Below are 13,202 nucleotides of genomic sequence, written 5' to 3' on the forward strand. Positions count from 1 at the left end.
CTGGAGTGCAGTGATGCAATCTTGGCTCACTGCAAGCTCTGCCTCCTGGGTTCACGGCATTCTCCTGCCTCAGCCTCTCCAAGTAGCTGGGACTACAGGCACGCACCACTATGCCCAGCTAATTTTTTTTTTTTTTTTGTATTTTTAGTAGAGATGGGGTTTCACCGTGTTAGCCAGGATGGTCTCCATCTCCTGACCTCGTGATACACCCACCTCGGCCTCCCAAAGTGCTGGGGTTACAGGAGAGAGCCACTGCGCCCGGCCCATGCCCGGATAATTTTTTTATTTTTAGTAGAGATGGGGTTTTACCATGTTGGCCAGGCTGGTCTCGAACTCCTGACCTCCCGATCTCCCCGCCTCGGCTTCCCAAAGTGTTGGGATTACAGGCGTGAGTCACCCTGCCCAGCCTTTTTTTTTTTTTTTTTTCTTTTTAGACGGAGTCTCGCTCTGTCGCCCAGGCTAGAGTGCAGTGGCGTGATCTCGGCTCACTGCAAGCTCCGCCTCCCAGGTTCACGCCATACTCCTGCCTCAGCCTCCCGAGTAGTTGGGACTACAGGCGCCCACCACCATGCCCGGCTAATTTTTTTTTTTTTTTTTTTTTTTTTTTGTATTTTTAGTAGGGACAGGGTTTCACCGTGTTAGCCAGGATGGTCTCTATCTCCTGACCTCGTGATCCACCCGCCTCGGCCTCCCAAAGTGCTGAGATTACAGGCGTGAACCACCGTGCCCTGCCTATCCTTGTTCTAGAAACTGACTACGCATACTATATATGGACCTTTTCCTTCCTCAACCTTTCTATAGATTTCTAAGAATAAGGTTGTGATGAAGTAGTTTATGTATCCTTCTTTTTCAGTTAATCCTAATGGAAAACCGTTGGAAAAATGAAACGATTATCTTACAAATTATTTTTCTCTTTCCTCTCCTCCACCAGTGACTCCTTCCCCTCTCTAGAGTGGTTGATTTAACTCTCAAATTGTATTTAACTCTGGAAAAGTTTTCAATTACACAGGCGATAACTCCAACTTGAGGTATAACAGAAACTTGGCCGGGCGCGGTGGCTCACGCTTGTAATCCCAGCACTTTGGGAGGCCGTAGGCGGGCGGATCACGAGGTCAGGAGATCGAGACCACGGTGAAACCCCGTCTCTACTAAAAATACAAAAAATTAGCCGGGCGTGGTGGCGGGCGCCTGTAGTCCCAGCTACTCGGAGAGGCTGAGGCAGGAGAATGGCGTGAACCCGGGAGGTGGAGCTTGCAGTGAGCCGAGATCGCGCCACTGCACTCCAGCCTGGGCGGCAGAGCGAGACTCCCTCTCAAAAAAACCACAAAAAAACAGAAAAAACAAAAAAAACCAGAAACTTATTAAGAGAAAAAGAGCAAAATACTTTTTTTTTTGAGACTCAGCAAAATAATAATAATTATTTTTTTTTTTTGTGAGACGGAGTCTCAGTCTGTCGCCCAGGATGGAATGCAGTGGCGCAATCTTGGCTCACTGCAACCTTCGCCTCCCGGGTTGGAACAATTCTCCTGCCTCAGCCTTCCAAGTAACTGGGATTACAGGTGTCCGCCACCACTCCCGGCTAATTTTTGTATTTTTAAGTAGAGGCGGGGTTTCCCCATGCTGGGCAGGCTGGTCTTGAACTCCTGACCTCAGGTGATCCACCCACCTCGTCTTCCGGGAGTGCTGGGATTACAGGCGCGCGCTACCAAGCCCGGCTAACTGAGTCTCGCTCTGTCTCCCAGGCTGGAGTGCAGTGGTGCGATCTTGGCTCAATGAAACCTCCACCTCCCGGGTTGGAACAATTCTCCTGCCTCAGCCTTCCGAGTAGCTGGGATTACAGGTGTCCGCCACAACGCCCGGCTAATTTTTTATATTTTTAGTAGAGACGAGGTTTCATCATATTGGCCAGACTGGTCTTGAACTCCTGACCTCCAGTGATCCGCTCACCTCTGGCTGCCAAAGTGCTGGGATCAGAGGCTTGAGCCACAGCGCCCGGAGGTATCGATTTTGTTCCCGTGCCTCTTGTGTGTGTTCTAGTGTGGGAGTGGAGGCGATTGTTTTACAGCACAAGCCTGTTTGACTGTCGGGGTTGGGACAAATGGCTGCGACGACACTAAGGTGGAGACCGGGATGGAGCGATGACTCCCAGAGTTGGGAGAGGTTAAGTCCCGCACGAGTTCCCACCCAACTGCCGCTGCCCCAGCCCACGCACGCGCAGTCGCACCATCTCTGGCCCCGGGGTCCTCCTGCCCCTCCCGCCGTCTCCGGGGGCCTTTTCTCCGCTGGGCACCAGGGTGTCCGCGGCGCCGCCTGATCCTGTTAGCGCGGTACTGTGAGTGCAGTCAGTCCTCGGCGCTGTCTTCCCTGATTTGCTGTCGACGCCAGGAAGGAAGGACGCGTGCAGAGGACCGCAGAGGGGTGGCCGTGGCTGAGAGGAGACAGCGCCGCAGCACTGAGGGTTTGGGCTTGCAGGCGCAGCAGGGGACGCCCAGGCGGGGTCCTGTCTCGCAGCTAGCTCTGAGCGGGAGGCCTGAGCGGGAAGCATTGGCGTCCCGGCGACTTCTAGGAGGCTGAGGTTCGGCGCTATGGAGGAGCTAGATGGCGAGCCAACAGTCACTGTAAGAGCACCCCGAACAGGCTTGCTCGTCCTTGCGGGTTGAGAACTGCGTCTGCTTAGTTACTTTAGGCTTGTCTGCTTCCCTAGTGGTCGCGAGGCGCTCGTCCCCTTCCCTCGACTCAGTTGCCATTTTCCGGGGTCGCAATGTTAACGAGGTGCCCGCTTTCATGCGCGTCCGTGTGAAGAGACCACCAAACAGGCTTTGTGTGAGCAACATGGCTGTTTATTGCACCTGGGTGCAGGTGGGCTGAGTCCGAAAAGAGAGTCAGAAAAGGGTGGTGGATTATCATTAGTGCTTAGAGGTTTTGGGATAGGCGGTGGAGTTAGGAGCAGTGTTTTGGGGGGCAGGGGGTGGATCTCTCAAAGTACATTCTCAAGGGTGGGGAGAATTACAAAGAACCTTCTTAAGGGTGGGGGAGATTACAAAGTACATTGATCAGTTAGGGTGGAGCAGGAACAAATCACAATGGTGGAATGTCATCAGTTAAGGCTATTTTTACTACTTTTGTGGATCTTCAGTTACTTCAGGCCATCTGGGTGTATACGTGCAAGTCACAGGGGATGCAATGGCTTGGCTTGGGCTCAGAGGCCTGACAGCTGCCCTAGGGTCGCAGTGGTCACGGGGTTTCTGCCACCAGTCACAAACCCCGGCCTCGAAGGTCCCACTCCGTCCCTTTCCTTCCTTTGTCTTCCTGGCCTTTCTACTTCCCTCGCTTTTCCTCTTGGGCATTAGAGTGGGTTCAGCCCAAGCAGAGGAATTTATATTTTTCTTCCAGCCGTATTAAGCTCTGCATCGCGGCACGTTGAGAGGCCTAAGGTTTATTCAGCGTATTCTCTCAGGAGACTATTCCTATTTTATCGCTGTGCATTCACTTCCATTTGAGCTTTGAAGACAGTATGTCAACTGTGGATGATCTGTGATGTGTATAAAAAAATTACGCACTTTATGTACGAGATACCTACCATTTCTGCTACTTGGATTGCTCTTGTTTTCCCTCTTTCTCTTGTTTACCAAAAGTGACTGAGACAGGTCTCAACCGATAAAGGTTTAATTAGCTAAGGTTGAGGATCCAACCGGGAAAAAGCACAGGTCACAGGAAGATCTGAGACCTGTGCTTTTTCCGAAGATGGTTTTGGGAACATCACTAGTTTGTTTTTTTTTTTTTGAGACGGAGTCTCCCTCTGTCGCCCAGGCTGGAGTGCAGTGGCGCAATCTCGGCTCACTGCAAGCTCCGCCTCCCGGGTTCACGCCATTCTCCTGCCTCAGCCTCTCCGAGTAGCTGGGACTACAGGCGCCCGCCACCACGCCCGGCTAATTTTTTGTATTTTTAGTAGAGACGGGGTGTCACCGTGGTCTCGATCTCCTGACCTCGTGATCCACCCGCTTCCGCCTCCCAAAGTGCTGGGATTACAAGCGTGAGCCACCGCGCCCGGCCGGGAACATCACTAGTTAAAGAGGAAGGAGCTAGCAGGAGGGGCAAAAAAGGGAGGTTAGGCAGTGAGGAGGCAAATGATTACATTCTTGTGAGTCGGTGATTAGCCTCAGTAAATCTGCATTTTACCTGCGAAAAGAGGGAGCAGAGGAAAAATTTATGTTTGCATTCATCTCCGGGTAGGTAGAGGGATTATTATTATTTTTTTTTAGGCGGAGTCTCGCTCTGTCTCCCAGGCTGGAGTGCAGTGGCGTGATCTCGGCTCACTGCAACCTCTGTCTTCCAGGTTCACACCATTCTCTTGCCTCAGCCTCCCGAGTAGCTGGGACTTCAGGTGTCTGCCACCATGCCCGGCTAATTTTTTGTATTTTTAGTAGAGACGGGGTTTCACCGTGTTGGCCAGGATGGTCTCGATCTCCTGACCTCGTGATCCGCCCACCTCGGCCTCCCAAAGTGCTGGGATTACAGGCGTCAATGGCGCCCGGCTTTTTTTTTTTTTTTTTTTTTTTGAGACAGTGTCTCGCTCTGTTGCCCAGGCTGGAGTGCATTGGCTTGATCTCAGCTTACTGCCACCTCCGCCACCTGGGTTCAAGCGATTCTCCTGCCTCAGTGTCCTGTGTAGCTGGGTTTACAGGCGTGTGCCACCACGCCTGGCTAATTTTTTTTTTTTTTTTTTGGATTTTTAGTAGAGATGAGGTTTTACCATGTTGGCCAGGCTGGTCTTGAACTGACTTTGTGATGCACCCAGCTCGGCCTCCCACAGTGTTGGGATTACAGGCGTGAGCCACCACGCCTGGCTGATTTCTGGTCTTTTTGTTGTTGCTATTGTTGAGACAGTCTTGACAGTCTTGCTCTGTTGCCCAGGCTGGAGTGCAGTGGCGCAATCTCGGCTCACTGCAAGCCCCGCCTCCCAGGTTCATGCCATTCTCCTGCCTCAGCCTCTCCGAGTAGCTGGGACTACAGGTGCCCGCCACCAAGCCCGGCTAATTTTGTTTTGTATTTTTAGTAGAGACTGGATTTCACCATGTTAGCCAGGATGGTCTCTATTTCCTGACCTCGTGATCTGCCCGCCTTGGCCTCCCAAAGTGCTGGGATTACAGGCATGACCCATCGCACCCGGCCGATTTCTGGTCTTTTACTTGTGAAGATAAGCTGGTAGTTGACATTGTCAGAATCAACAGATCTTGATTTTAGGACTAGTTTATAGGGGCGATGTGTATCCTGAAAATTTTAGAGGCTCACAAGGAATTTCCTTGTGAGCAATTTGTGAGGGAAGCTGTCTGGGGAGATATGTGGCCTTCTTTTTTTTTTTTCTCTTGAGGCGGAGTTTCCCTCTTGTCGCCCAGGCTAGAGTGCAGTGGTGCGATCTCGGCTCTCTGCAACCTCCGCCTCCCAGGTTCAAGCAATTCTCCTGCCTCAGTCTCCTGAGTAGCTGAGATTACAGGCATGTGCCACCATGCCCGGCTAATTTTTTTAGTAGAGATGGGGTTTCTTCATGTTGGTCAGGCTGGTCTGGAACTCCCGACCTCAGGTGATCTGCCCACCTCAGTCTCCCAAAGTGCTGGGATTACAAGTGTGAGCCACTGCGCCTGGCCTCTTTCTTTTTTTGAGACGGATTCTCACTCTGTCACCCAGAGTGGAGTGCAGTGGTGCAGTCTCAGCTCACTGCAACCTCTGGCTCGCGGGTTCAAGCGATTCTTCTGCCTCACTCTCCTGAGTAGCTGAGATTACAGGTGCGTGCCACCACACCCAGCTAATTTTTGTATTTTTGGTAGAGATGGGGTTTCACCATCTTGGTCAGGCTGGTCTCGAACGCCTAACCTCGTGATCCGCCTGCCTCGGCCTCCCAAAGTGCTGGGATTACAGGCATGAGCCACTGCGCCCGGCTAGGAGTTCGAGATCAGCCTGGCCAACATGGTGAAACCCCGTCTCTACTAAAAAAAATACAAAAATTAACCTGGTGTGGTGGCACGTGCCTGTAATCCCACCTATTCAAGAAGCTGAGGCAGGAGAATCACTTGAACCCAGGAGGCAGAGGTTGCAGTGAGCCAAGATCGCGTCACTGCAGTCCAGCCTGGGCAACAAGAGTTAGAACTCCTGACCTCAGATGATCTGCCCGCCTTAGCCTCCCAAAGTGTTGGCGGGAGCCACCGTGCCGCCGGCCCAAAATGAATTTGTCTTACCACTGTTATAAGGAAATGTTATTGAAGGATACAGTGTTATTAGAGGGCCAGCTGTGCTCTTCACTTAAAGTGTTTTTCAGCAGGGTGGGCACGGTGGCTCACGCCTGTAGTCCTAGCACTTTGGGAGGCTGAGGCGGATGGATCACCGGAGCTCAGGAGTTTGTGACCAGCCTGGGCAATATGGTGAAACTCTGTCTCTACTAAAAATAAAAAAAAAGATAGCCGGGTGTGGTTGCACACACCTGTAGTCCCAGCTACTCAGGAGGTTGAGGCAGGAGAAGCCCTTGAACCCAGGAGGCGGCAATTGGAGAGAGCTGAGATTGCACCACTGTACACCAGCCTGTTAGACAGAGTGAATCATTGTGTCAAAAAAAAAAAAAAAAAGAATGGAACGACTTCAGTAAGAAGAACATTTTTCATTTTAGATTTCTTTTTTTTTTTTTTTTTGAGACGGAGTCTCGCTGTCACCAGGCTGGAGTGCAGTGGCGCAATCCGCTCACTGCAAGCTCCGCTCCCGGTTCACGCCATTCTCCTGCCTCAGCCTCTCCGAGTAGCTGGACTACAGGCGCCGCCACCACGCCGGCAATTTTTTGTATTTTAGTAGAGACGGGTTTCACCGGTCTCGATCTCCTGACTCGTGATCCCCGCTCGCCTCCAAGTGCTGGATTACAAGTGTGAGCCACCGCCCCCTCATTTTAGATTTCTATGCCTTATTTTACTAGTTGATTCCAGGCGTGAATTCCAAGAAGAACCAAATGTGTTTTGACTGGGGTCCAGGGGAGATGCTGGTGTGTGAAACCTCCTTCAACAAAAAAGGTAGGGTTTTTTTTCTTCCAAATTATCCATGTTGGGACATTTGGTTGTTTTTCTGTTTATTAACTCAGGTTTTACTAGTTGTGGACTGAAACAGTTGAATTTATTTTGTACTATTTTAATTTTCTCTATTTTGTTTTCAAGATACAACAGGGTTTTGTTGTGTCACCCAGGCTGGAGTACAGTGCGATCATGGCTCACCGGAGCCTCTACTTCCTGGGCTCAAGTGATCCTCTGCCTCAGTCTTCCTAGTAGCTGAGACTACAGGTCACCATGCCACCACGCCCAGCTAATTTTTTTTTCTTTGTAGAGATGGGAGTCTCGTTTTGTTGCCTAGGCTGGTCTCACACTCCTGGCCTCAAGCAATCCTGTTGCATTTCAGCATTTTTATTTTTGAAATGTTAGCTATTTGAGATTTTCATTGATTTTTGAGATCTTGAAGATGTTGAATCCCGGAAAAAAATTAACAATTGTTTTCATGAAAAATTATCTTCTTCATATTTAAAATGTCAAGCTTTTTATCCCTTTTTCTTTGTCCAAAGTGACCAAATTCCTATCAGTAGCTCCCTTATTGTGAACCTTGCAGATGCTTGGCCGTCACTTTTGTGTCCACACCATGGATTCAGCTGAATAATAGTTCTGTAGGTTGAGCTGAGCCGTAGCATCCAAGGCACAGATGGAGCTGGAGAGTGACATAGCTTGTCCTTGGCTTGATTTTCCTAAGTTCCATCAGCTATTGGATGGGATGTGAATCTTCTTTTCCTGATACGGTGATACGGTCTCCCTCCAGTAGAAGGATAAAACTGGAATCTTGACATTTGATTTGCTTTTTTTTTTTTTTTTTTTTTTTTTTGAGACGGAGTCTCGCTCTGTCCGGGCTGGAATGCCGTGGTGCGATCTCGGCTCACTGCCACCTCTGCCTCCCAGTTTGAAGCAGTTCTCCTGCCTCAGCCTCCTGAGTAGCTGGGAATGAAGGCATGCGCCACCACACCCAGCTAATTTTTGTATTTTTAGTAGAGACAGGGTTTTGCTATGTTGGCCAGCCTGGTCTCGAACTCCTGACCTCGTGATCTGCCTGCCTCGGCCTCCCAAAGTGCTGGGATTATAGGCATGAGCCACCATGCCTGGCCACAAAAAATTTTTTTAGAGTAGATTCACTTTTGGAGATGATCATAATAGGTGTTAAATTTTTTTTTTCTGTTTCGTTTCAGAAAAATCAGAGATGGTGCCAAGTTGCCCCTTCATCTATATCATCCGTAAGGATGTAGATGTTTACTCTCAAATCTTGAGAAAACTCTTCAATGAATCCCATGGAATCTTTCTGGGCCTCCAGAGAATTGACGAAGAGTTGACTGGAAAATCCAGAAAATCTCAGTAAGTTGGTTGCTGTTTGGTGTTGAAGCCCACACTACACTGTGGAAAGCCAAATGAAGTACATTGTTGTCTTTTTGTGTGTTTTATGGGTTGCGTAAAGAAATAAGAGACTCCTGGTTCTAGTTGAGGCATGAGTACTGGACAGTGTACGTTAGCAGTGATGGGAAGACTTAGCGGGAATATGCAAATGCTATTGATTGGCTGGCTTGACAAGCTTTATTTATATTCATATTTTACTTACCCTCCAAAGAAGAAAATTTAGGCCACACAAGCATGTGAGAGTCATTGAATGAGGTAACATTGTTGGGAGATTTGAAAATTAATATAAACCTAACAGTTTTGTCTCTAAAAAATAACGGTTCAGACGTTATTTGACAACAGACCAGAAAACTCTTGTACTGTTTTTAGATTAGGATTTTCTTGAATTGTAGTTCATAACTTCATCATTTTCAGAGTGGTACTTGTTAATTGTAGACTTTTGGGACCCACCTCAGATCATCAAAATCAAAATCTCTGTGGTTGGATCTTAAAATCTCCAGCACACTGGAGTTTAAGAACTCCTGTGTTAGATTTTTGTCAGCGTCCCTTCACATGGATGGCGAGGGCATGGGCAGTGTTGGTATATTACTTCCTTGATAAGCTTTTCACAGATGAATCATTCTGGACAAGACCCAGGTCAGCTTCTGTGTGAGTGTGTGTGTGAGTGACTGTTGGTTGTTTTTCTGTTTTTTTTCGAGACAAGAATTTCGCTCTGTCGCCCAGGCTGGAGTGCAGTGGCACAATCTCCACTCACTGCAAGCTCCACCTCCTGGGTTCACGCCATTCTCCTGCCTCAGCCTCACCAGTAGCTGGGACTACAGGCGCCCACCACCACGTCGGCTAATTTTTTGTATTTTTAGTAGAGACGGGGTTTCACTGTGTTAGCCAGGATGGTCTCGATCTCCTGACCTCGTGATCCACCCGCTTCGGCCTCCCAAAGTGGTGGGATTACAGGCGTGAGCCACCATGCCTGGCCCTGTTTTTTTTTTTTTTTGTTTTTTGTTTTTTGAGACAGAGTTTCACTCTGTCACACAGGCTGGAGTGCAGTGGCGTAATCTCGGCCCAGTGCAGCCTCTGCCTCCTGGGTTCAAGCCATTCTCCTGCATTAGCCTCCCGAGTAGCTGGGATTACAGATGTGAGCCACCACGCCTGGCTAATTTTTGCATTTTTAGTAGAGATGGGATTTCGTCATTTTGGCTGGGCTGGTCTCGAACTCCTGACCTCAAGTGATCTGCCCACCTCAGCCTCCCAAAGTGCTGGGATTATAGGCATGAGCCACTGCGCCTGGCCTGATTATTGGTTTTAAGGGACTCTGGTGGAGAATATTGGTGAGTTTGAGAAACCTATTGTCACTTCTAGGAAAAAAACATGTCAAAAGTCCTGTAATTCCTTCATGGCAGGGGACCCTGTCTTCTTCTTCTTCTTTTTTTTTTTTTTTTTTTTTTTTTTTTGAGATGGAGTCTCACTCTGTCGCCCAGGCTGGAGTGCAATGGCATGATCTTGGCTCACTGCAACCTCCGCCTGCCGGGTTCAAGAGATTCTCCTGCCTCAGCGTCCCGAGTAGCTGGGATTTTTGTATTTTTAGTAGAGACAGGGTTTCACCAGGTTGGCCAGGCTGGTCTGAAACACCTGACCTCAGCTGATCCGCCCGCTTTCACCTCCCGGAGTGCTGGGATTATACTCCTGAGCCATCAGGCCCGGCCAGTAAATATCTTTATGTATGTTTTTTATTTTTTTGAGACAAGGTCTGACCGGTAGATTTCATCTGCAACAATTAATGTCAGTATGGGTTTGTGGATATTAACTTTAGCCCATGGGTTGTTTTGTGGCATTTTATTTTGTTGCCCAAGTTCCAGCTTCCGAAGGTTAGGAGCTCCTTCACAACACCTCTCCTCTTTCTTCCAGCAAATTTCTACATTTATTTGAGTGTTTCCTTCCTTTGTGGCACTACAAGATGTTCCAGGCTCACCTTGTGTGTTATTTTATTTTTTGTAGATTGGTTCGAGTGAGTAAAAACTACCGATCAGTCATAAGAGCATGTATGGAGGAAATGCACCAGCTTGCAAGTAAGGACTGTGCGTGCGTGCATGTGTGTGTGTGTGTGTGTGGGGGGGGGGGGTATTTTGAGTATTTATGTATAAATACTGTGAGGTAAAGTTTGATTGATATTCCAGTCCAAAACTTACTTTTCCATCTTTCATAATCCTTACTTTTTTAGTAATCATTTAGAGTTTTTTTTTTTTTTTTTGAGACTGAGTGTTGCTCTGTCGCCCAGGCTGAGGTGCTGTGGTTCGAACTCAGGTGACTGCAACCTCCACCTCCCAGGTTCAAGCAATTCTCTAGCCTCAGCCTCCTGAGTAGCTGGGACTACAGTTGTATACCACCAAACCCAGAGTTCTGGGATTACAGGAGTCAGCCACTGTGCCTGGACTTACTATTATTTTTTTTTGAGACAAGGTTGCACAGGCTGGAGTGCAAAGACACATTATGGCTCATTGCAGTCATGACCTCACCTCCTGGGCTCAGGTGATCTTCCTACCTCATCCTTCCAAGTAGTTGGGACTGCAGGTGTGTACTACCATGCCCAGCTAATTTAAACAATTTTTGTCCCCTCTTTTCCTCAGAGACCTTTGTTCTGATAATTTTTAAATTATTTGTAGAGACGGGGTCTCCCTAATTTTTCCGGGCTGTTCTTGAACTCCTGGGCTCAAGAAGTCCTTTGACATCAGCCTCCCAAAGTGTTGGGATTACAGGTGTGAGCCACTGTGCTTGGCATGTCAGAGACCTTTATGGTAGCTGTGTTGCAGTTGAAAGTGCCATTTTGTAACTTGAGGGCCTTTGGTTTGAGAATTGAAGAACAAAAAAATCCATAATTAGGAGAGATTATAATGTCTTTTAATTTTTGTCATTAAGGCCAGGCGCGGTGGCTCAAGCCTGTAATCCCAGCACTTTGGGAGGCTGAGGCGGGCAGATCACAAGGTCAGGAGATCGAGACCATCCTGGCTAACACGGTGAAACCCCGTCTCTACTAAAAATACAAAAAAAATTAGCCGGGCGTGTTGGCGGGCGCCTGTAGTCCCAGCTACTCGGGAGGCTGAGGCAGGAGAATGATGTGAACCCAGGAGATGGAGGTTGCGGTGAGCCGAGATCGCACCACTGCACTCCAGCCTGGGGGACAGAGAAAGACTCTGTCTCAAAAAAAAAAAAAAAAAAAAAAAAAATTGTCATTAAAAGAAACAAAGGCTCAAGCCATAGACTCTGGAATATTCAGCTATGACAATAAGCCTAAGAGTTCCATTGCTCACTTAAAATGTTTTGTGTTTTGTTAGTCGCTGCTAAAGATCCAGCCAATGGCCGCCAGTTCAGCAGCCAGGTAAGGGGAGTCACCTTTATTGTTTTAGCACCACTGTGTCCTGTGTCTTGGGCACCCACCTGGGGTGGCTTTGCAGTTCCTGTTATGGCAGAAGTCTCTTGTAGATAGGCAGCTCCTTTGGGTGACAGTGATTGTCTTGCCCCCTTCAAGGTCTAGCTCACAAGGAAGTGCTTGTTAAATACTTGAGTGAATGTTCGGTTCCTTTTTTTTTTTTTTTTTTTTTGAGATGGAGTCTCGCTCTGTCACCCAGGCTGGAGTGCCCTGGGTTCAAGCATTTCTCCTGTCTCAGCCTCCCGAGTAGCTGGGATTATAGGTGTGTGCCACACCAAGCCCAGCTACTTTTTGTATTTTTAGTAGAGATGGGGTTTCACCATGTTGGCCAGGCTGGTGTTGAGCTCTTTTTTTTTTTTTTTTTTTTTTGGGACGGTGTCTGGCTCTGTCCGCCAGGCTGAAGTGCGGTGGCACAATCTTGGCTCACTGCAAGCTCCACCTCCCGGGTTTGCGCCATTCTCCTGCCTCAGCCTCCCGAGTAGCTGGGACTATAGGCGCCCGCTACCGCGCCCGGCTAATTTTTTGTATTTTCAGTTGAGACAAGGTTTCACCGTGTTAGCCAGGATGGTTTCGATCTCCTGACCTTGTGATCCGCCCGCCTTGGCCTCCCAAAGTGCTGGGATTACAGGCATGAGCCACCGCGCCCGGCCTGGTCTTGAGCTCTTGATCTCAAGTGATCCACCCGCCTCCACCTCCCAAAGTGGTAGGATTACAGGAGTGAGCCACCGTGCTGGCCCTCAATGTTCCGTTCTTATGGAACATATATGTCCTGACCAAATTGTGTTGAGGGGTTGTCACCTGAAATGGAGAACTAATCTTGTGAGATCACTGCTTGGTCTCATAAACACTACTCACTTCTTGAACTCAACATTTTATTTTATTTATTTATTTTTTTGAAAGACAGGGTCTCTCTATGTTGTCAAAGCTGGTCTCAAACTCTTGGGCTCAAGTGATCCTCCTGCCTTGGCCTCCCAAAGTGCTGGGATTATAGGTGTGAGGTGCCACACCTGGCGAAACTCAAGATTTTTTTTTTTCTTTTTTTTTTTTTTTTTGAGACAGAGTCTCGCTCTGTCGTCCAGGCTGGAGTGCAGTGGCACGATCTCGGCTCACTGCAAGCTCCGCCTCCTGGGTTCACGCCATTCTCCTGCCTCAGCCTCCCGAGTAGCTGGTACTATAGGCGCCCGCCACCACGTCTGGCTAATTTTTTGTATTTTTAGTAGAGACAGGGTTTCACTGTGTTAGCCAGGATGCTCTCGATCTCCTGACCTTGTGATCTGCCTGCCTCGGCCTCCCAAAGTGCTGGGATTACAAGTGTGAGC

General features: G+C 48.6%; 1 protein-coding gene across 3 annotated transcripts in view; it reads left to right on the forward strand.

The window, feature by feature from the left end:
- Positions 1–2,273: 2,273 nt before the first annotated feature.
- Positions 2,274–13,202, forward strand: part of NUP85 (nucleoporin 85) — a 31,590-nt gene continuing 20,661 nt past the window's right edge. For 2 of the 3 annotated variants that reach the window (XM_012512477.2, XM_030827517.1), the window contains exons 1-5: positions 2,274–2,618; positions 6,956–7,049; positions 8,258–8,420; positions 10,455–10,525; positions 11,789–11,832. In XM_012512477.2, coding sequence (XP_012367931.2) covers positions 2,586–2,618; positions 6,956–7,049; positions 8,258–8,420; positions 10,455–10,525; positions 11,789–11,832 — 405 coding nt within the window. In that variant the 5' untranslated portion in view covers positions 2,274–2,585. Of the gene's footprint in view, positions 2,619–2,640; positions 2,824–6,955; positions 7,050–8,257; positions 8,421–10,454; positions 10,526–11,788; positions 11,833–13,202 lie in introns of those variants that run through there. The other variant, XM_030827516.1, reaches the window with a different exon arrangement.

The sequence above is a fragment of the Nomascus leucogenys genome, chromosome 14, assembly GCF_006542625.1.
Source record: "Nomascus leucogenys isolate Asia chromosome 14, Asia_NLE_v1, whole genome shotgun sequence".
Lineage (NCBI taxonomy): Eukaryota > Metazoa > Chordata > Mammalia > Primates > Hylobatidae > Nomascus > Nomascus leucogenys.